General features: G+C 42.3%; 2 protein-coding genes across 2 annotated transcripts in view; one reads left to right on the plus strand and one right to left on the minus strand.

Moving 5' to 3' along the window:
- Window positions 1–23,465, plus strand: part of LOC306925009 (RNA-binding motif, single-stranded-interacting protein 3-like) — a 171,651-nt gene that overhangs the window by 5,679 nt on the left and 142,507 nt on the right. The gene's annotated exons all lie outside the window — the stretch shown is intronic.
- Window positions 10,836–14,617, minus strand: LOC306924364 (uncharacterized protein; the record flags this gene model as incomplete). Its single annotated transcript, XM_079502858.1, has 6 exons — window positions 14,544–14,617; window positions 14,186–14,333; window positions 13,753–13,844; window positions 13,343–13,391; window positions 12,890–13,043; window positions 10,836–10,959 (listed from the first exon to the last, which is right to left on the minus strand). Exons 1-6 carry the CDS (start codon window positions 14,598–14,600, stop codon window positions 10,836–10,838), a joined length of 624 nt encoding a protein of 207 aa, XP_079358984.1. The 5' UTR covers window positions 14,601–14,617.

Below are 23,465 nucleotides of genomic sequence, written 5' to 3' on the forward strand. Positions count from 1 at the left end.
AAGAAACAATGTGGGGTCACTGCAATCCAACAGATTGTAGGCCTACTATAATGCAGTCAAGGTCCCCACAAAAATATACTACAGTATGTTCTGCTCCATTCTCAACATCGTTTGGTTTCCAAAAACAGTAACTTATTGTAAGTAAACAAAAACAGTAAAAAGCAGTTTCATGTGTGCTTATTTTAATTTAATTTAATTTGCTTTGATGTGAAAATAAAATACAACAAATAATAATAATACCCATCCGTTACTACATGTGAAGGGCACAATACTGGGTTTAAAAACAGCTGAAACATGAAGTGGAGTCTGTCAAATCTCGCAATTTCCTTCTTCCCATTGCGCTGCAACGGAACTAGGATGAGCCGCCCGAAGGGCGGCGAAATTCTAGTAGTATACATTAGGGATGTACCCGATTTTTTTTCGCGATCCGATTATGATCATTTGATTTGAGTATCTGCTGATGCCAATTTTTCATGTAACGTGTATACTATAGCCTACATGTTTGCTGAACACTTAGACTGCCCAGCGTCAGTTGGAAGTTACCAGTACAAAGACCTTGCCCAGCTATTTGATGCATCAGAGCCCTTTTCAAGGTGACACAGTGACTCCATTTTGTTGTGCAGATAGCATAGCATCTAACTGAAACACCCCCGGGAGGATCGACAACCACCCGAGGCATGACTTATTTTACCGCGACTAGCGACGGGACCGTGATGGTCCGTCAAAAACACTGATTTTGATTAGAATCAAAATCAGTGACTTAGATTCAGAGATATCAGCGTTAGAAGATTTTGGTTCCCATTCGCTATAATGGAGGGGGAACACTTTTGATAATGGACCAACCGGAAATGGTTTAGAGACTTGCACAATAGACGCTCCTAGACTGTAGTGTATCGCTCGCCGATATCAAACAAATATAAAGCTTAAGAGACGGAACATCTCCATCCTGGGCAGTCAACAGATGGGCTTAAAAGACGGACGATTTCCGTCCTGGGCAGTAAAAGTGTTAACCACTTATCTCTATCCTTGGCAAACATTCAGTGAAAAATTTAAAATGGCTACAGCCTCACAACCCATCACGTTATCTTATGACGGTAATTTTCACTATTTGACTTTCAACAAAGTAATTTTCTGTCATTGCCTGCTCGTAGTGGAACTGGTGCTGGTTGTACCATCTACGTTATCTGTTCTATAGGTCTAGAGAAGGATTTCCCCCTTCAGCTACAGTGAGCTGCTTTCTTATCGTAATCATAATCACGCCTCTCATCAAAACATCTGTATTTTAGCACCACCTAAACCACTTAAACCCGATTCACCTGGGGTGAACATCTTGCAACATTTGCATATCTCTCTCTCTATATATACTATAATAGCAGATCTGCTTGTACAGTCGATCGGAGTATTAAAGGACCACTTCACCACTTTTCAACCTATCTTCATATAATAGGTCCTCACTAATAATCATGATAAAATGGCACAATTCTTTTCCACTCAGTCTGTGTCTCATAGGAGGGCTGTGGGCAGTTCAGAAACCCGTCCACCAGTGACATCATCGATGGGGAATCCAAACTAATAGAAACTGCAGGCTTTCTAGTCCTTAAAAGTTGCAATGCGAAAATGGAAGCCATCGTTCACGATAATAAAAATCTAAACATTTTTGTAAACAATTCTGCCTAACGATGATGTCACAGACTGAGTAGAACATTTGTTTTTGCATGATTTTATCATGATTATTAGTGAGGACCTATTACAGTATATGAACATAGGTTGAAAAGTGGTGAAGTGGTCCTTTAAGTATAGGGTTTCATGGTTAACACCAAATCAAGTTCATGAAATCTTTGATTTAATCTCCTTACAACTTTGGTTGATTTACTGTATGCTGTAGCATTATAGTATTGGCTGTTATTGCAAGATTAGTGATTCATAGTGATGGTAGAGATATATTTGAAGTCTTTAATGATTTAATTACAGCATTTAGTATAGCATGTTGTGCTAACATGGAGGATGCCTTCCCCTTTCATCACTTCTTAAGGCAACTCCTTGGATGTTTTTCCATCGTTTTTCTCTTAGGCCTTTTAAATATTCTGAAAACATGTTTAAACTGCTACAAATGGACTGGAAAAAACATGCTCTGTAAGTGCAAGCGGATTCATTACTTAAGAGAAGATAAAACAAACAATAGCCTATTCCTTATCTGCATTCAGACATTGAAAATGTATTTGGCTACCATTTTATCCATGACTGCCGATACGAATCAACCATTATTCTCCGTACCTCTGTTCCTGAAACTGATTGAAGGACTGCCTTCAAATGCATGCGGGCATGCATGCGTGTTCTTATGAATGTCAAAGCAATCAAGTTTTCCATTTTTCCTTTTCGCGTCTCATGATGATTGAGTGAGGATTGGAATTGTTGATGATAATCGCTAACAAACAGAGGAGACAATTGTCCAGAATTTGGCAGAAACAGCTACCATACATTTACATCATCAACCAAGCGGTCATTAGCTTGCTGCAGTTCAGTGGGCTAATGCGTGCAGTGGCACGCGAGTAGCTGTAATTAGGGTAATGAGAAACAGCATTCAGCTGATATCAAAGCAATGACACATGTGGACACGCCTGGACATCTAAATAGAATATCCGTTCCTTTTAAAAATGAGGTTTTCACATTCAATTAGTCCCTCTAATGTGGGACATAAATGCGGTCAATCGTTAGTTTGGCGAAGATGGATAAACATCACTATCTAGCGCGCGCACGCACGCACGCACGCACGCACGCACGCACACACACACACACACACACACACACACACACACACACACACACCACTGAACCTTACTTCTCTTCCTCTGCTTGCTCTCCTCATTCCTGCCATCTTTCCATCCTTCCTTATTGCCCTTCCTTTTCCTCTTAGAAGCCTGTTATTCATCTTGTCAGACATAAAGTACTGAACTATGGCAGAAACAACAGTCATAAATTATACAGATTAATCCACACACATACAGGCCAGGGAGACTGAACTCTGCGTCTCTCTCTGTGTATGTGTGTGTGTGTGTGTGTGTGTGTGCGTGTGTGCGTGTGTGCGTGCGTGCGTGCGTGCGTGGTTACATCTGTTTCTTTTCAAGCTCTCTCCTGCTACATCCACCTGCATCAGTTGAAGAGGTTCATTCCTTAGTGTATCTATAAAAGATATTTATGCGTGTATTTTTCGTATAAGGAATTGTTATATTGTTCTGAAAGTCAGGTATTCTTCATGATTGATTATTTACATTGCCCTTACTTACATAGTTGAATCTGTAAGGACACAACAACCTCTGCTCACTGCACACCGTTTGGAAATCAAAGCCACACTATAAATAATAGAGAATGATCACATGTCGTTCTATACGTGGCTCTATCCCTCTGTCTCTCTGCTACTCACTCTCTGTCTCTCTATCTATATCATCTACCCCCCCAAACCCCATCCTCTCTACCTGCCCCTACCCACTGTTCCGGGCCATGTCGCTCTCTCCCTACCATCTGTTCGGTTTGCTGGGCCTGGGTGGTAATACTGCTTAAAAGGGACTCTCCTAACCACCCATATACACGTATGTCCATTTATTATTCTCCATGGGCCCTTCTATTCTCGTCCCCCGTACGGTAGCGGTCCTGACCGATGCCTCTCTATAGTGAATAGGAGGGAGGTGGGGGTGAGAAAGCTTGTTCAGGTCAGTGGGCGTGGGGAGGGGGTGAAAGTGGCTTAGCCTCGGCAATTCTGCAATAGAAAATGGACGGAGGAGGTTGAGAGGGAGGGGGGAATTTTAGAGCACTGTTAAACACAGCAAGAGGAAGAAAGCTTGCAGAGAGGGAGCTGAAGCGATATCAAAGAGAGCAAATCATTTCTGTTAGGCAGAAACTCTCCATTATTGGAACTTTTTTTGTTTTAATGCCCTACTTCGGCACTAGTGACGCACAAAAGTATAGCGTGACTAGTTGTGAGCTTGTAGATCGGCTATTTCTTCTAGTCTACTACTGTATGTGTCTTTTCTTTTAAAAATATTGAACAAATGAAAAGTATTAGCAAGAGATTGTGACTAAATGAGAAGTACCTTGGCTCCATTGGAACATAGCTTTTTTTTCATATTCTGAAAAGTCACAGTTTTGGCTACAAGGTTTCCACCCGACATCGACGAAATATCAAAAAAGAGAATCGATTGCAGTAAGAAATTTGGCTTCTCACTGGAAAAAGGTGAAGAAAGACAGAGAAACTAAAGGAGACAGGAGTTGCGGTCCAGATCAAGTAATAATTGTGCTGCTGCATTTTTAATAGCTGACTACTATGCAGCGACCCAGGTCTAATGGAACTCTATACCTCCTAAAAGCCTCTGGTTCTCAACCTCTGGTCCGGGAGCCACAAGGGGTCCAAGACCCTTATGGGTCTGTAACTCCCAGACCAAAATAAACCCCAATCTACACTGTACAATCCACAGTGATTGGTCAACTCAGAGAGTTACAGACCCGTGGGGGTCCATTTGGGGTCCCAGGGGGTCCCCGGACCTGCCTTGTGAGCTTTGCTGTTTTCTATATATTTTAGATTTTTTTTGTTTTTTAATCTCTCGAAATAATACCAATTATTGTTTTTTTAGGAAACGGACAAAATGGATGTTTACTCACAACCCATAAAAATGGGGCCGTGACCCAAATAATGGGTCCCGACCCAGTGTTTTGGAAACACTGGTCTAATGGGTTCTCTGCCTCCTAAAAGCCTCTGTCAGAGCCGTCCAATACTACAAAGAGTTATGCCACAGAAATCACTGTGGGATTCAATAGTCCTCCAAGCTTCCTGATAGAATGTTCAATAATCTAATATTGCCTGACAACAAATACGATTCCAGCCAGTAAGCAGAATGTTTTGACAAATAATGCTTGGAGATAAATTGTGTTCCAGGAAGTAACAACTGAATCACCAGAGGCCTTAAAGTTTTTCTGTCACGATCACAATTTCTTAAATGCAGGCCACCAGCTCTGGCCTGTGGTATTTGTCAATGCATCAGCTTTTAGGGGAAGAACACAAAGTAAAGAGCATTAAAGGTGGTTGCACACTGGGCACGTTTTTCGGAAAACCGACGGAAAAACGCCACTAAAAATCCGAAAAACGCAGCCAGTGTGCAGGGACCTTAACTCCAGACGCTAGCCTTTATTACTGGATGCAATGTGTAAATGTTTGATTGATTGATTTATTAACAGTTTGCATAATTACAGTACTTTTCAAGTACAACTCAATACGAGTGTATCAACCTATAAATAATATAAATAAATAATCAGTCCAGATGTTGAAGCAAAGGATTCAACATCTGAGTTACACTGAGTTATACTCAGCCTTTTTCAGTTCCTGACCCTTAAGAGAACATTAACGACATCTCTGGGCTGGGCTATAGGGACTAAATTGAATATCACAATATTTCGGACTAAATACCTCAATATCAGTCTTTTTGGAAATCAACAACAATGTTCACAGAAAGTGTCGGGGGCCGATACTTGCTACAAAAAATGTCTTTAGAGACAACAATCACATTTATGGTTGTTGTGAAAAATATACCAGTGAAAGAAATCAAAACTTACTTTTGTGTAATTGATAAGTTACACAGTATGACTTTAAGGAATTGTAAACTTACGGTGAAGGTTGTAATTCAGTTGGTGTGAAGGTGCAGGTTGGCATTGTGGGGTGGTTGTGGCTGGGATTGTGTGTGCGTGTGTGTGGGGGAACATATGGATGGGTGTGGCCTCAGTGGTCATGGGCAGGCTGTGTTGAGCTCTGCCTCACTGACAGTGTGCGTGTGTCATTGTTCTGGCTGTGGTTGTCACACACACACACACACACACACACACACACGCACACATGAACACACGCACACATGCAAACACACACACACGCACGCATGTAAACACACACATGCACGCACGCACACACACATGCACACACACACACACACGCGCACACACACACACACACACACACACACACACACATACACACACAGAAAATAGTCATGAACCCAGGTCAACAAATTACCGGGTACATTAGTGCAAAATCTAGAAAAGTGCAGATAGTAGGGGGGGGGGGGGGGGGGGATTATATCTAATCATGAATCCAGGGGAGAAATTTGGAATGAAGATGCTTCCTCAGCCTGCTGGGTGTGTGCATTCAAAGTTTTATGGCAGTGGTCCACCGGTTCACAGACAGAAAGACAGGGACAGGGGTTCACAGACAGAAAGACAGGGACAGGGGTTCACAGACAGAAAGGCAGGGATAGGGGTTCACAGACAGAAAGACAGGGACAGGGGTTCACAGACAGAAAGACAGGGACAGGGGTTCACAGACAGAAAGACAGGGACAAGGGTTCACAGACAGAAAGGCAGGGATAGGGGTTCACAGACAGAAAGACAGGGACAGGGGTTCACAGACAGAAAGACAGGGACAGGGGTTCACAGACAGAAAGACAGGGACAGGGGTTCACAGACAGAAAGACAGGGACAGGGGTTCACAGACAGAAAGACAGGGACAGGGGTTCACAGACAGAAAGACAGGGACAGGGGTTCACAGACAGAAAGGCAGGGATAGGGGTTCACAGACAGAAAGACAGGGACAGGGGTTCACAGACAGAAAGACAGGGACAGGGGTTCACAGACAGAAAGACAGGGACAGGGGTTCACAGACAGAAAGACAGGGACAGGGGTTCACAGACAGAAAGACAGGGACAGGGGTTCACAGACAGAAAGACAGTGACAGGGGTTCATAGACAGAAAGACAGGGACAGGGGTTCACAGACAGAAAGACAGGGACAGGGGTTCACAGACTGAAAGACAGGGACAGGGGCGAAAACATGGCATGATATTATCAAACATCGCTTTTTACTTCCAAGTCAGCGTTGACAAAGTTTTATTTAAATAAATGATCAAGGCAAAGCGGAACAATGATACAAACTCACATTGTTTCATATCCTGTCTTTTTTGCCATATCTGCCTTGTCTTAGTTCAGCCAAAGTGCTAGGAAAAGTGTCTCTTCAGCTAGAGTATCTAATGTGTGCTCCAAGCATTCCCAGAGCTCAGTGCTATGAATTTCCAAACGGGAATGCACTGAACGTTGAACAGAATGGCAAGAATGCACTAAGAGACTGCTTTACGCCCTAGGAGTGAAATTACTAATGCACCCTTGCCTGATGTAATTTGTGAAGTGGAGCATGTACTGTAAACTGTATGACATGTATGTAAAACAACGGTTAACATAATCATTCCACTTCTGATTGGCTGGAAGCTCATCATATTGGCCTTCTAAGAAATACATATGATTTTGCTTGACATCAGAGTTAAAACCTCACGGCACAATTAAGTTCATTGCTCGATCTGTGCACAAGTGTGTAGAAACTTAAAGCGTGATTTTATATCACGATGGGACACGTTGTGCATCTGCTATTTTCGTTGTGGCGTACAGTGGCGTACAGTGGCGTACAAACAAGTATAACTCAGGCTGAACTCCTGTTGCTGTGTGTCAGGCTGTTGACCAAGTGTTGTGCTGTTGGCCTTCTCACTGTGGGAAGTCCAGCCGATGAACCGGTCAACCTTACAAGTGGTGTCAGAAAGTGAGTTCACCTAACACAGTGAGGAGGCAGAAAAGGGAAAGAAAAAGAATGAGGAATGTCAAGAGCCAGACGATGGTGGACCGTGTGCTCCTGCAGACCGTGGGGGGCACATTGGAGATAGACTGCACTGTAAAAAATTTATCCGTTAAAAAACGGCGAAATGTTCCGGTAATTTGCTGCCAATGCATTGTACCGTTAGTCTACGGACACTTCCGTCAACCCTATAACGGATCATTTCGTACTTTCACAGGACTAAGTCTGTTCCTTTCACGGACACTTCCGTCATCCTAAAACGGAAGATTCTGTATTTTTACAGTATTTAGTCAGTTCCTTTTACGGACATTTGAGGAAAATTCTGTACTTTTACAATACTTAGTCTGGTCTTTTTACGGACAAGTCTGTACTGTTATGGAACTTAGTCTGGTCTTTTTACGGACAATTCTGTACTGTTATGGAACTTAGTCTGGTCTTTTTACGGACAAATCTGTACTGTTATGGAACTTAGTCTGGTCTTTTTACAGACAATTCTGTACTTTTATGGAACTTAGTCTGGTCTTTTTACGGACAAATCTGTACTGTTATGGAACTTAGTCTGGTCTTTTTACAGACAATTCTGTACTGTTATGGAACTTAGTCTGGTCTTTTTACGGACAAATCTGTACTGTTATGGAACTTAGTCTGGTCTTTTTACAGACAATTCTGTACTTTTATGGAACTTAGTCTGGTCTTTTTACGGACAAATCTGTACTGTTATGGAACTTAGTCTGGTCTTTTTACAGACAATTCTGTACTGTTATGGAACTTAGTCTGGTCTTTTTACGGACAAATCTGTACTGTTATGGAACTTAGTCTGGTCTTTTTACAGACAATTCTGTACTGTTATGGAACTTAGTCTGGTCTTTTTACGGACAAATCTGTACTGTTATGGAACTTAGTCTGGTCTTTTTACAGACAATTCTGTACTGTTATGGAACTTAGTCTGGTCTTTTTACGGACAAATCTGTACTGTTATGGAACTTAGTCTGGTCTTTTTAACGGACAATTCTGTCCTTTTACGGACACTTACGTTAATCCGAAAATAGAAAATGATGTACATTTACATAGGATATTCTTTGTACAATTTACGGACATCAATCTGATTAAACCACAAATATACAAATATAACATGTTTATTTGTATTTCTTTTCTTCAGTGTGAACAGTGCAATTAAACATTTTTTCTTTAACATTAAAGTGCAATTAAACATTCATCTTTCTTTTTTTAAACATGCACAAAGCACCCAGACAACACATTAACCGCCAGGATTAATGAATTCACCTCATACAGGAAAGGATTTCCCCTGTTTTACGGCGTATATCTATTCTACGTCCGAGCATAGACATGGTAACGCCTGTCTTGAATGTCCTCAGATGCAAGGGTACTCCGTGGTGGGAAATAATACAAGTAAAAGAGAATGGCAACACGCGACAGTAACTTGTAACTTTAATTTTTGTAGAAGAAGCAAACTAATAGTTTGTGCCGTTTACTTTGATTGAATAATTGAACACGTAGGCCTATGTACTATCATTTGATTTGGCTGTGTTCTAATACTAAAAAAGATCAAGGGAAAAGAGACCTTTTTACAGTACAATAATGTTTAGAGTTTACAGATGTATACAAATAAACAGGCCAACGGCATAAACAATATTAGTTTGCCTCTTCTGCAAAAATAAAAGTTACTGTCACGCGTGCCAAGCTGCCATTCTCTTGTATTATATATCGTATTATTTATTTCCCACCACGGAGTAACCTCACGCAGCAGACTATCCGGCAGGCAGGGCGTTACCATGTCTATGCTCGGACGTAGAAAAGATATACGCAGTTTTACGTTTTGAAAAGCCTACACTTGTGACTGTTGGCATCACGATCATAAACACTATAAAATACCCTTTGGCGTGAGGTCCTGGGCGGGTAATGTGTTAGTACTATATAGTTGCATTACATTTCCATCATAGAAACAATAGAACACAACTTTTATAGACATTTCCATAGAATAAAAATATACATTCAACTGTAACACATTTCTCTTAAAACTTGTACAGGGATCGTTTGCCACTGCCTTCAAACTACTGACTCACCCGTCAGTGGGGAATGAGGAGTCCCCTCCAGGAGGATGTAGAAAGTGTCCTACACCTCCCACTCCTCATTCCCCACCGACGGGCGTTGCCCCAGCCTGTAGGAGAAGATGCAGTGACAAATATCACCCTCCCCACCCAACTTCCCTCCCCTGAACATGGGGGATTTGAACTACATTTGGACAGGTACTTAACCCCTGCGCCACCTAAGTGCCATAAAAAATTTTAAGAGCTTTCTGAAATGTAACACATTTCTCTTAAAACTTGTACAGGGATCGTTTGCCACTGCCTTCAAACTACTGACTCACCCGTCAGTGGGGAATGAGGAGTCCACTCCAGGAGGATGTAGAAAGTGTCCTACACCTCCCACTCATCATTCCCCACAGACGGGCGTTGCCCCAGCCTGTAGGAGAAGATGCAGTGACAAATATCACCCTCCCCAAATTTTTCAAAACACAATAAAATACATGTCCTTTGTCACAGCTTTCAAACTACTGACTCACCCGTTCAGTGGGGAATGAGGAGTCCCCTCCAGGACGATGTAGAAAGTGTCCTACACCTCCCCACTCATTCCCAACTGATGGGCGATGCAGGAGAACATGCAGTGACAAATATCACCCTCCAATGATTTCAAAACACAATAAAACATATCAATACAGCAATCAACTAAACAGCTTAGTGCAACAAAATAGGCATTTCTCACCTTTAGAATACTCAAACATCAGACTAACATTCTGAGATAGATAATAGTTAAGTTCTGTTTGGGGGGGCAGGTACTTCACCCCTATGCCCCCTTAGTGCCATACACATTTCCATTTCAAAACTTAATAAACAGCAATGCTGTTGCATTCTCACCTTGAGAAAAACATTGTTACAGACTGGCAGTCTGACATACAAGAGGTAGTGTGTGTGTGTGTGTGTGTGTGTGTGTGGTTGTGCGTGTGGGTACACGCAGTCCAAAAACCTCACATGTTCCATACGAAGTCCTTCATTGAGTCACAAACTTTGACAGTCTTGAATCACAAAACATTGCTCCATCAGACTAACTGTCCTTTGTCAGACAGTAGGTGAGGTGTGTGTGTGTGTGTACAGTCCAAAAACCTCAAATGCTCCATTGGAAATCCTTCAGTTGAGACACAAACTTTGACAGTCTTGCCGGAATGTGCCGTTTTTTCCCCTGCTGTTCTGCCTTGGACCCTCTGTCTGGATTGATTCCGAAGAAAACTCTAAGGAAACAGAAGAAATCTTAGCTACACATAAAATAGATGAAACTGAAGTAAAGAGTAACAGACACAGTTGAGATACTTTAGTTAGTTGATGGTGGTCCTTGGCACAAAATGTGCCAAGTAGACAATGAGATACAATATGGAAAACTTGACCTCTCTTAGGCTAAGGGCAGAGCAATATGCAAGGAACTGGAAGAAATAGACATTGTACTGGACTATGACCAATTTGGGCTTTGACAAGTATGCATGTCAAATAGTGACCACGAGGTGGCAACATAGGATAGATCTTTGGTTGGGATTTGCAGCCCTTAGCTTGAATGATGTAAAAATTGTACTGGTAATGAAGGGCAACTTTATTTGTTTAATTTGGGATATTGGCTCAGGGGTAGAGTGGCCAGTAGAGCAGCTGGATGGGAACGGCGAGGTTCCCAGTTCGATCCTGTGGGCTCCCCCAGAGTTAGTGTCAAAGTGTCCTTGAGTAAGACTCTGATGAACCCCTAATTGCTCTCAATGAGCAGGATGGTGCCTTGCATGGTTTCCTCGGCCATCATGGGTGAATGTAATGGTGTATGAATGTGTGTGTGGATGTAATGTAAAGCGAGTTGGATAAAAGCTCTATATAAACAGGGCTGCACACAACTTTTTTGGTCTAGTACTCAGAGGAGCACCTGGAGAAGTTACTTGGCTCTCCAAAATGCGGCGACCCGTCTCGCCGGATGGATAATAGAGGGATGCATGAATATAATAACTTATAGAAAAACTATATTTATTGGATAGGTGGGGACTGGGGAGTCAATGGAGGGTATTGCAACTCTAGATTCATACCATTATTAAAAAGAATCTAGAGTTGCAAATTGCAGCTAGGTCCATGTGTGGTCCAGCCCTAAATGCATATTCTAATAAAAACAACTTAATACTTCCTAAGGATAATATGAGCATCAAAGCAATATTTAGGTACTTAAAAAAAAATATATTATATATATATATATATTTAAATAGCCGATCTACTAGCTCACAACGTGTTGCGGTCTTGCGGAGGAGACACGTTGTGAGCTTGCAGATCAGCTATTTGTTTAACATACACGGCGAAGCATACATCAGGCTTCCCTTTTGTTTTTACCGAGGCAACGTACAGTCAGACTCAGACAGTTAGACACACATGGCTCCTCGGTGCAAAAACAAACAGTGTACACTTCCCAGACTTTACGATAATAAGGGACAGTATGTCGGGACACAGTGTTGTCATGTTGATACGCTTCATGTTGTGCAGGCTGCAGCAGCAGTGCCAGTCCGCAATGCTTTGCACTCTTCCCACTGTCGGAACTAAAACCTGTACCCGTAAAAAGTCAGTGGCCGGTGCCTAGGCTGTGTGAGACGGCATCGCAAACGAGCAACTTGCTCCAGCACCCGGAAAAAAAACATAAGCACAGCGGCGAATGGGAAGAGTGCAAAGCATCCAAAGCATCCCCTTTTACAACTTGTAAAAATGGCCAGTGCACTTGTGCAAGACGTACTTTGAGTGGCAGTCGGTGGGAAATGCTCTCGCTACAGATTGTACTAGTATTCTGGCCATAATAATCATTCTAGGCGGCCCCAGCAGGCGGTACGCAGAAGCGCTTCCCGGCGCTTGATTGACAGCGCAGAATTAATTTTGACGACGCATGCGCACTGGCGTAGTGCCTGTGTGCAGGTCTGTATATAAAAGCACCATTTAGCATTTTCATCATGTAGATAAATATCTTGACCTGTTGAACATGGACTTAGAATGTTTTTGGCAGGTTATGTTTGTAATCAACTGGAACTCTGCACAAGTAAGCCTTGCAGAGCCAAAATAGCAGATCTACAAGCTCACATTGTGTTGTGACGCATTATGACAGACAAGAATTCAAATAGCCCAGCTATAAACATTACAAAACCATGTGTTGCTTACCTTTGCACAAACTCCAGCGTCAACGCCATCTCCTTCGGGTACTCGATGTTGCAGACATAGAACAGGGAGAAAGCATAGGCGAGGGCCGCAACAGGGGAGGTGATGTGGTCATTTACAATGACCTGATCCACAGCCATATTGAATTGCTGGTCACCTTAAACAGATTATCACAAAAAACGAAATTAATTTAAGAAATCACACACCCACGCACAAAAGAAAAATAGAATAATTGCTGTGATTTCTGGTAATTAGTAGTTTTTGGTAAGAACAAGCAAAAAATACTTTGAAACGCTATTCAACATTTTGTTTCTCAGACTTGTACATACAATTGTACATAATTTAAAGATGTTGCCCCTAATCTGCATATACCTTTTCATCACAACAAATTGTCTTAGCAGGAAAACTAAAAACAAATAGAGCATATATACCAAGCTTGCTGGGATAACTACTAACCTCTGAGTAGGATGCATGGGGTACATGGGAGATCAACATCGTTGGAGTCCTGAGGAGAAAAATAAGATGAAGATACACACATGCATTTGATGATTTTACGTTTCCAATGTACACAAACAGTGTCTGAATCAGAGGTAACGACTAAGCATAGAAATATTACAGGGATTCTCAATATTTTCTATGATTCACACATTACAATATAATTATGTTGCAGTATGTACATGTGACAAGTTTGACAACCCCAAAATTTGTTCTCAGTCTAAATGGGTTAGACTTAGAGTACCAGCAGTGCAAAGTGGATCAACTATGATACGTTGACTCAAGTACTGTGGTTGAGTATTTCTACCACCACTGGATATAGATAATTATGTTGAGATAATTTCCTGGGGTTTACAATCCATAACACTTACCTCATTTTGGAAGAAGAGGCGATCAGGGTTTTCCTTTAAGTATCTAGCAATGCCTTTGATCAGCTCCACTGGACCATCACCCAGCTTCAACCCTATGATTGATTGAATACTTTATTAACAGTTCATACCAATTATACAGAATACATGTTTCTATATCTGTGGTGCTCAAAAGTGTAAACTGTAAAGACGAAACGGAAGTGGGGAGGAGGCTCCACTTCCGCTTTATATTTTAATCATGATAGAACTTCCGTGGCTCCAGACTGTATGAGGGAAGCATTTGGAAATTGCAAGAGGCTACAGTTTGGCAACGTGAGACTACCACATAAGCAAAGATATTAGTGAATAGGATGACATACAATAGAAAATACATATTCAACACTAGTAGCAATAAATGTATATTGGGGAAACAGGGGTGGGGTGGGGGGTAATTTACCTTTGGAGTCGAGGAAGTTGTTGATGCCCGATTCTTTGCCGGAAAGTTCCTCTGCCAGCTTGTTGAGTACCGGAAAGCCAAGGAGTTGAGATGCGTGTTCAAACAGGTGAGGAGCTTCAAATAAGAATGGCCACTCTTCCTTCATGACCTTGACATAGGGGTGGGCGATATGGAAAAATACAATATCACGATATTTTTTCTAGCATTATCACGATACATGATATTATTTCATGTGTTTTTTAAGGTTATTGTTCAACAAAGCCATCATTCTACAGAAGTATAAATTAAGGTATTGCAAACATATACGATATCTGTGAATATCACGATACGATATTCATCATCATACACAGACCCTTACCAGGACACATGTTCCATCGTTTATGGCTTCACGCTGGATGGGATACGTTTCAGTCATCAATTTTCTAACAGATGACTCCTAAAAATAGAAGAAATCCAATAGATTGTTTTATAAACACACAAACACATATATCTCCGATCTATAAGCTCATGTTTCCCCATTGTGAACTTTATAAATGACTTCTCAATTACTCCATTAACCAAAAGGTAATCCATAGTTACACAATAATCACCAATTAAATAATGGATGGTTGCAGCCTTACCTGGTGGCGATCATGGGTTCTGAAGGCACTTTTCAATTCCTCTTGTTTAGACTGCAGGGCTGCTCTACACTCGGGTCCCTCAACAGCAGGCTGCCACTCCACACATCCGTAACGATCAGAGTATCTGGACCTTTTCCTTCTTGGAGTGTCACCCTCGGCTGGCCTCATCCCGGAGGTTGGATCTCTCTTCATATTTTCAACTCTGTTTTCTAGCTGTTGAAAGAGAACTGAACAACCGTCTGACGCAAACGGCTTATTTCCAAAGGGCTCTGTCTCTTGGAAGGAGAGAGGATATTTATCAATCATCTGCTGGGCGACATCCCGCAGCTGTGCTCTGCTAGGTCTCTGTCCATGATGTGTACAGACGATATCATCCACAAGCAACCGAATCATGTCATGTCTTTTCTTCGTCGGTACCCATTTCTTTGAAGTGAAGGACTCCATGACTGTGGAGGGCATTTTGTGCCATGGCACAGAATATGTCTGACAGGATGGGGAGCCTGCTGGTGTTGTCGTCTCAGGTGGTGTTGGGGGCAGGACTGGCAGGTCTCTCTGTGGCAGAGGTACAGATGTTGGGCCGCTTGTGAAGGGTGTTGAAGCTTGTGAATCTATGGATAACATAACCACCTCATCAATATTACCATTAATATGCTGGTTCTCAGAGTCCGGTTGGGGAACACCAGGGGCACAAATGGGCCATTAACCAATTAAGACCTGAGCCCAGATTCTACAAAATGTCTTCCAAATCCTGACAGTTTTCTGAAAAACATATCAGTGGTGCTAAAACTGTTTCATGTTAAGGACCCACAGAACTATCTGTATTTGACCGTGGACCCCCATCTGAAAATGTGTTGTTCCAGGGACCCCCCCAGAATCAAATAAGAGTTAAAACCGTTTGCTGTGAAAGAATACATATAGTCAAAGATTTACACACGTTTTCACAACTTTTCAAAATAGCAAATCTACAAGCTCGTAGCGCGGCACTCAGGGCCGCACTATGAGCTTGTAGATCTGCTATTTTCCCAACACCTAAAGTTTAAAATAATGGTTAAAAGCTATACGGTGACACAGACACGTGCTCAGGTCTAAATGGGTTAAAGGTCTAAGGGTCAGAGTTAAAGGCAAAAAAGGTTAATTTGGACCAATAGTGCTCCTCAGACCGGACATTGAGAATTGCATTAAATAGAGAAAACATAACACAGAATGTGTCACAAACCAACAAAGTGTGAATTTGCCATTTGTGTACAAATAGAACCAAATGGACCCTTTACATGTACAGACCTGTAAGGGTCCATTTGCACTCAGAGTGTACACATGGAACCAAATGGACCCTTACAGGTCTGTAACTTTGAGTGTACACATGGAACCAAATGGACCCTTACAGGTCTGTAACTGTAGGCCTACATAATATGGAACCAAATGACCTTACATGCAGGTCTGTAAATCAGTGTACATACGGAACCAAATGGACCCACAACTCTGAATGTGTACAAATGGAATCCATTTGGTTTCATTTGGACACCGTATGGGGTTCTTAAATTAAAGTTTGCAAAATACTAGATTATACAGACATCAATTTTGTAGCCTATGTGTACTAATGTGTGCAGAAGAAAAACTTACCAGTTTGGAAAGCACGGACGAGTCTTCTGCACTGAATGACAGACAGAGTGTTCTCAAGGTCCGAGGCTTGCACATCGATGAGGTCATCCACAGCTGCAACTCCTAATTCCTCTAACCTGGCCAGGAGTGCATCCATCTTATCACTACTAAGTGATGGCATGGCTTTCTTAACCAACTGTTTTACAGGCTCCATGTTGGCATGTGTTTCAGAGGAATGAGCAACCTCCCACCTCTCTGGTATGAAGAAAGTGGATAATATTCTGTAAATTTTTCCAGATTTTGACAGCTGAACAAATCAGAAACATTTTCATCAACTTCATAGACTCCAAGCTCAGGAACCCAGCTGGCCGTTTTCCCCCGTAGCAAAAGTAGGACAGTGGTTTCATTTTTAATAATAATGCTCGCTATTTGTCCCAACTGTAGTTGTCCTTTAGTATATCTCAGTACAACAAGCATACCATTTTCATATGACGTGCCTTTAACCTGGACCTTCTCTGTGACAACTGCGTTACTCGAGTTAATTCCGAATTCGTCAACTGCTGTCCTTATGCTTCGATCATACAGCTCAGGATAGAACTTGGTGGAGTCTGAAACTTGAACCTGGGGGCTAAATAAACTACCACAAGCCTGATAAGCCTGAAACAACTGATGTCTATCAGCAAGTGACTTGGTTACATTTTTGAAGTTTTTAGATGACCTGATACATCTTTTAAAATATGAATGCTTAGATTCAAAACGCATGGTCCAAGTATGTATGAGTGGGCCAAAATGTAAACTCAAGTCAGCATAGTGAAGCAGATAGTGATGTAGTGATCTTACTAGTGGGAATAACTCTTTCCTCATTTCAACATAGTCTTGGATCTGCCCCTTCATATAAGCAATCTGTGGCTCTGAAAGGCGAGGTGCACAGACATATTCAACTAGCTCCCTCAGGAGAAGTACCATGCCCCATACTGCATTGTCGGCATCTTTAATTCTGTTATGCAGTAAAATCGGCAAGAATCTCAAAAGCCACCTGTTTTGGGCTGCCTGGCCACCAATCTTTGCTCCTGTAATGTTAATAGCATATAGCTTGTTTTTGCTTTCACCAGTAAATGATTTGAGTCTATTATTAAGGACCCCATAACTGAACCACTTTTCTTTTTTGATTAAGAATTGCAAACACATAGCTAAATCAAAGTCAACCACACCTTCAAACAGATCATGTGCAAGACAGGGTGGCAATCCTGGCTGACATACGTGAAAGTTAGACAGTTTGTTGAAAACACTGTCACCTTTAATACCATGATGCATTGGGACCTCAGGGTGACTTTCCAGAAACTGCACTGTCTCATTATAATTAGCCGGATTTCTATGAGTGAAAACTGTGAGAGGGTTAGACCGAAATTCATCTCTTGTCGCTAGACAGTATCTACAGAAATATTCAGCAGAGCTGAAATTCTCTGTAAAACCACCAATCATGTGGGAGCCCAGGTTATCTCCCAGTATGCATGCAACAGTACCTTTATACATCTGTCCATTAAAAGGTATGCCGTTTTCCTCCAGCTTACACAAGTCTGACACAAGCTTACTGAAAATCTCATTGACTCCAAAATATTTTTGGTCTTTCTCTAGGCAGAGTAGTGCCAACTGTATTTGATCAATAGTTGACCGCTGGCATGGAGGGAAATTGGCCAAGGTATAGTAGACAGCTAATACTTTGTGCTTTGTCTTGGCAGATCCAAGTGGATTCGCTACCTCAAACGCATCCTGGAATAAGAGGACCTTTAAAGTGTCTGTGTCTGATGAAAACATGGCATTTGATTTAAAGGCCCACCCATCAGTAACATCACAGAGGATATCATCTTCCAGTTCCACATGAGGATTATTGAATTGAGCTGCACCTTGCTGTTTCAGAATTGCTCCGAGGCTTTCCAAAATAGGAATGTAATGGTAGTGCCTCTGCTGCCCCTCTTTGTACCCAAGACTGACTTCAAGAGGCTGAACATAATTATAGTGGGCCTTGTAATATTGCAGCCTTCTGTGGTGTGTAGTTAAAGGACCATTTTCATTCAATGCCTTGTGAATAGGGCTCTGCTCGTATGCACTCTTTCCAAGACATGTGAATGTCGCTCTTGGAACGTCATACTGTTCAAGCTCACGCGCTAACACATCCATAGTATATTCTTGATGAATAGCATTTAATGTTTTCATCTCAGTTGCTATCTCAGTAATTGTGGAGGCTGGAACTAAATACTTTGCCTGCAATCCTAAGAAAAACTGAGCTAAACTCTCTGTGTAGCCGTCTTTCACTTGATCACTCAAATTGTCAACGTGTTCTGCATCGTCAACAATTACTTCCGCCTGTACAACATTTGATCCTTCTCCTGGCAATACATGGTCTGCAACTTCACATAAATGAACAGGAGCTATCTTGGTAACATCCCACCCTTTATGATGCCTCGAAATATGAGATGAAAAAGACGACTTTACATTACACGTTGTGGAACATCCATCAAAGGGACACGTTACAGTCAGACCCTCAGATATGTGACCACTCAAGTGAGACACAAGACTTTTAAGCTCTCCATATTCACTGCTGCAGAAATTAAATGAACACTTTAACTGTACTGACACATTACGGTTCCATGTTTGTCTGCTCTTTGTATCTGGATGTGTTCGTGACATATGAACAGCAAAGCTATTGTAACTGGAGAACCTCCGTCCACAGTCCTTATGGCCACATGAAAAAAACACATTATTCATATTCCTGTGTGATCTGCAGTGTTTCAGGTAATCTGCCGAAGATACACAGTTAAAGCCACAAATATTACAAGCCAACATGTTGATGAGGTGAAAGATAAGACAATCAGAAAATAATCAGAGGTGGCCCCATCTGCCAGCGGACACAACACGAGTAGTTATTTCTATTTCCCCCCCCAATATGCTCTTTTGAGGCTAAATTTGATCCAAATAGCTACAAAGTCCCCTCCAAATATTTAATAATAGTAGTAATGATACTGATAACTGAAAGTGTTTCAAAAGAGCATCTTGGGAAAAAATTATAAAAAATGAACTACTCTAGTACTGTATATTGTGCTGCAAACATTTAATTAGCACTTAAAATTGTACAGACACTACAGTTCCAAGTCTACTTCTGTAACATGAACAGCAAGGCTATTGAATAATATCTATGACCACATTTAATCATTTAACAGTCAACATGTTTTCCAGCCTGGCCATAACCTAGCCACTCGTTTTACAAACCACACTAATCAACTAAACCCGAATTCAATATTTAGCACGTAGCATATACGTTTCTGTACACAACACACCAATCTAAACTATAGCATTGAGGCTGGCTGTCTAGGCTAGCGGCCTAGCAGCGGGAGCTAACCCACCACCGGACACGTTCTAGCATTATCCATCCAACTGTGAACACCACACATAAAGCTAACCAAAAGCTAGCATTGAGGGGTAAATGCTGCAGTCTTGGCTAGCGGCCTAGCCTAGCGAGGGAAGCTAAAGCACAACCTTCTATGCCATTAAAGCACACACACAGACAACACACACACGCAAATATAATATAAGATATCGGTTATATAAGGTCTGTTGGTAAGCCAAGTCTTTGAGGTGGGGAAACAACTTGGCTTCCTTGGCGCAAATTGAGCTATTATTATTATTGAGCTATTGTTAGCTAACTGGGCACTAGCTAGCTAACAATAGCTCCGGTAGCTAACAGCTAACTGTTATATAAGGTCTGTTGGTAAGCCAAGTCTTTGAGGTGGGGAAACTACTTGGCTTCCTTGGCGCAAATTATTATTATTTAGCTATTGTTAGCTAGCTAGCTATTGTTAGCTAGCTAACAATAGCTCCGGGTAGCGAACAGCTTTGAGGGGGAAGGAAAGGAAGCTAGCGGGCTAGCGCAGAAGCTAAGCCGGCCACAATGGACCCTCCACTCACCCCCAGAGCTATAGCACTGGTGTCATTCAAGAACGGACGCGACACAAACCCGCAAATATAATAAATGCTATCTAAATATAATCTTAACCTATCTTTTTTTTTTAATAAAACACTTATTTGCCCAACTTTTGCCGCGGGAAAACTGGGCACTTGTGCCAACTGGGGCCAGAAGTTACACACAAACACTGCCAGAGATGTAATAATAAAATAAATAAATGTATTGTAAATGTAACTAATGTAATTAACGTACCAACCAAACGTGTTTACCAAAAGAAGCGTGAGGTTCCAGTCACTCCAAAGTTAACACATGCAGCCTGCCCTGTCCTGTTGTTTCTAAACCAGTGCGGAGAGATTTTGTAATGGCGGACTCTACTACTTTTTTGACACCAATGTGCGCATGTCCGCAAAAGATGGGGACATTCCCTTTGCTCATAGGCTTCGCTCTATGGCTTTTCTGGAATTGGGAACGATCCAATCACATATATAAGGGACATTCCCATCAGACGACGGACTTTTTTAAGAGTGTGGATGAATTGCACAAGTTGGTTGTGTTGGTTGCAGCATGGAAATAAAATCACTGATGGGGTGAAATAGATTCCCCCTGTTTCACTGCTAACTCCAGCCGTTGTACCAGTCAATCCTACACTAAGACCGTGAGAGCTTAGCTGCTTATAAGCTCCTATAGGAAATAACAGTACAGTAGCTACCTAGTACTCCTTATGCACTACAGCGACTGGCACCATGGAATGTATCTACATGGGTCTTATTTCCTGTATGCGAGGAAGGGACCAAAAGCCACAGCACTGTATAAAACCTTACAGCAGCGATTGGAGCCTTAGCAGAGTTTTAGCTAGGTTACAGGCAGAGTTTTAGCTAGGTTACAGGCAGAGTTTTAGCTACTGTAGGTTACAGGCAGAGTTTTAGCTAGGTTACAGGCAGAGTTTTAGCTACTGTAGGTTACAGGCAGAGTTTTAGCTAGGTTACAGGCATAGTTTTAGCTAGGTTACAGGCAGAGTTTTAGCTAGGTTACAGGCATAGTTTTAGCTAGGTTACAGGCAGAGTTTTAGCTAGGTTACAGGCAGAGTTTTAGCTAGGCTACAGGCAAAGTTTTAGCTAGGTTACAGGCATAGTTTTAGCTGGGTTACAGGCAAAGTTTTAGCTAGGTTACAGGCATAGTTTTAGCTGGGTTACAGGCAGAGTTTTAGCTAGGTTACAGGCAAAGTTTTAGCTAGGTTACAGGCAGAGTTTTAGCTACTGTAGGTTACAGGCAGAGTTTTAGCTACTGTAGGTTACAGGCAGAGTTTTAGCTAGATTACAGGCAGAGTTTTAGCTACTGTAGGTTACAGGCAGAGTTTTAGCTAGGTTACAGGCAGAGTTTTAGCTAGGTTACAGGCATAGTTTTAGCTAGGTTACAGGCAGAGTTTTGACCCTCTGCCAGAGGTGTCTGGCCTCGCCAAACATCTACTATTCCCTGCTAATGAAATAGAAAATAATACCTTCCCTGCTGGGCTTGATCTCTCACACACGCACGCACGCACGCACGCACGCACGCACGCATGCACGCAAAAACGCACGCATGCACACACACACACACACACACACACACACACACACACACACACACACACACACACACAACCCCTGCTGTCCCGGCATGGGATTATCTGGTGAAAAGCACTCCTTTTGTTGCTCCAGTCAAATTACTTTACTGAGCCCTCATGCTTTTATCAGCTGTACATGGAGGCCGATTGGCACTGTGTGTGTGTGTGTGTGTGTGTGTGTGTGTGTGTGTGTGTGTGTGTGTGTGTGTGTGTGTGTGTGTGTGTGTGTGTGTGTGTGTGTGTGTGTGTGTGTGTGTGTGTGTGTGTGTGTGTATAAGTGGGGGGTGGGGGGTTCTGATTACATGGATCACATCCAAACTTAATAGTAGCTAATGCCACTTATGTCCTCTGGTTGACCTTTAAATACATTGAGTATGTAGGACAGATGCGCATGTGTAGGATACTAACAGTAGATTTTGTATTTATTTAAGCAAATCAATGGCTGTGATAACCATTGCAGAAGACTCAGCTTTTACAGCATGTGGTTGCATGCATGTAGAATAATACTGTATGTATGGTGTAGAGGTAAATGGTAAATGGTAAATTTATATAGCGCCTTTATCCAAGGCGTTTTACATAGATTGTGCATTACATTCACCCATCCACACGCACATTCATACACCGATTGCGGCAGAAGCCATGCAAGGTACCAACCAGCACATCGGGAGCAATTTGGGGTTCAGTGTCTTGCCCAAGGACACTTCGACTGTAGACAGGAGGAGCCGGGATTTGAACCGCCGACCCATGGATCATTGGACGACCTGCTCTACCTCCTGAGCCACTGTCGCCCCAGAGGCATCTTCTAGAGTCATCTTCTAGAGGCATCTTCTAGAGTGCATGGGTACAGGGGGATGGTCATGGGTACAGGGGGATGGTCATGGGTACAGGGGGATGGTCATGGGTACAGGGGGATGGTCATTCTTTCTTCAGTCGACTCGATGACTAACGTTGAGCCTTCGGTTCACTGGGCACTGAGTGCCCAGTGAACCTGAGTGCTGAAGTCTGATGTATACTTAGCCGATCTACAAGATCACAACATGCCACCTCGCAGCGTGTTTTGAGCTTGTAGATTGGCTATGTTTAATGTGAGACACCTGCCGCAACTAACTATTTATGAGGCTTTTTTACGATTCGTTTTTGGCTTTTTTGGCATTATTGATAGTTTCAAGTGGAGATTGACAGGAAAGAGGGAGAGAGAGAAGGGGAGAGACATGCAGCAAAGGTCGTCATGAACGGGACTCAAACACATGACACGCTGTCAGGCCAGAGCCTATATGTGGCATGCGCCTGGACCACTAGGCCAGCGGGCGCCCCAATTTATGAGGCTTTTAACTCCTCTCAGCTTCTATTCATTGTGCTGACCCTCCAAATAGACTCCATGCTTTTGTCAGAGTTATATGCATGTGTGTGTGTGTGTGTGTGTGTGTGTGTGTGTGTGTGTGTGTGTGTGTGTGTGTGTGTGTGTGTGTGTGTGTGTGTGTGTGTGTGTGTGTGTGT

This window comes from Electrona antarctica (assembly GCF_951216825.1).
Source record: "Electrona antarctica genome assembly, chromosome: 6".
Classification (NCBI taxonomy): domain Eukaryota; kingdom Metazoa; phylum Chordata; class Actinopteri; order Myctophiformes; family Myctophidae; genus Electrona; species Electrona antarctica.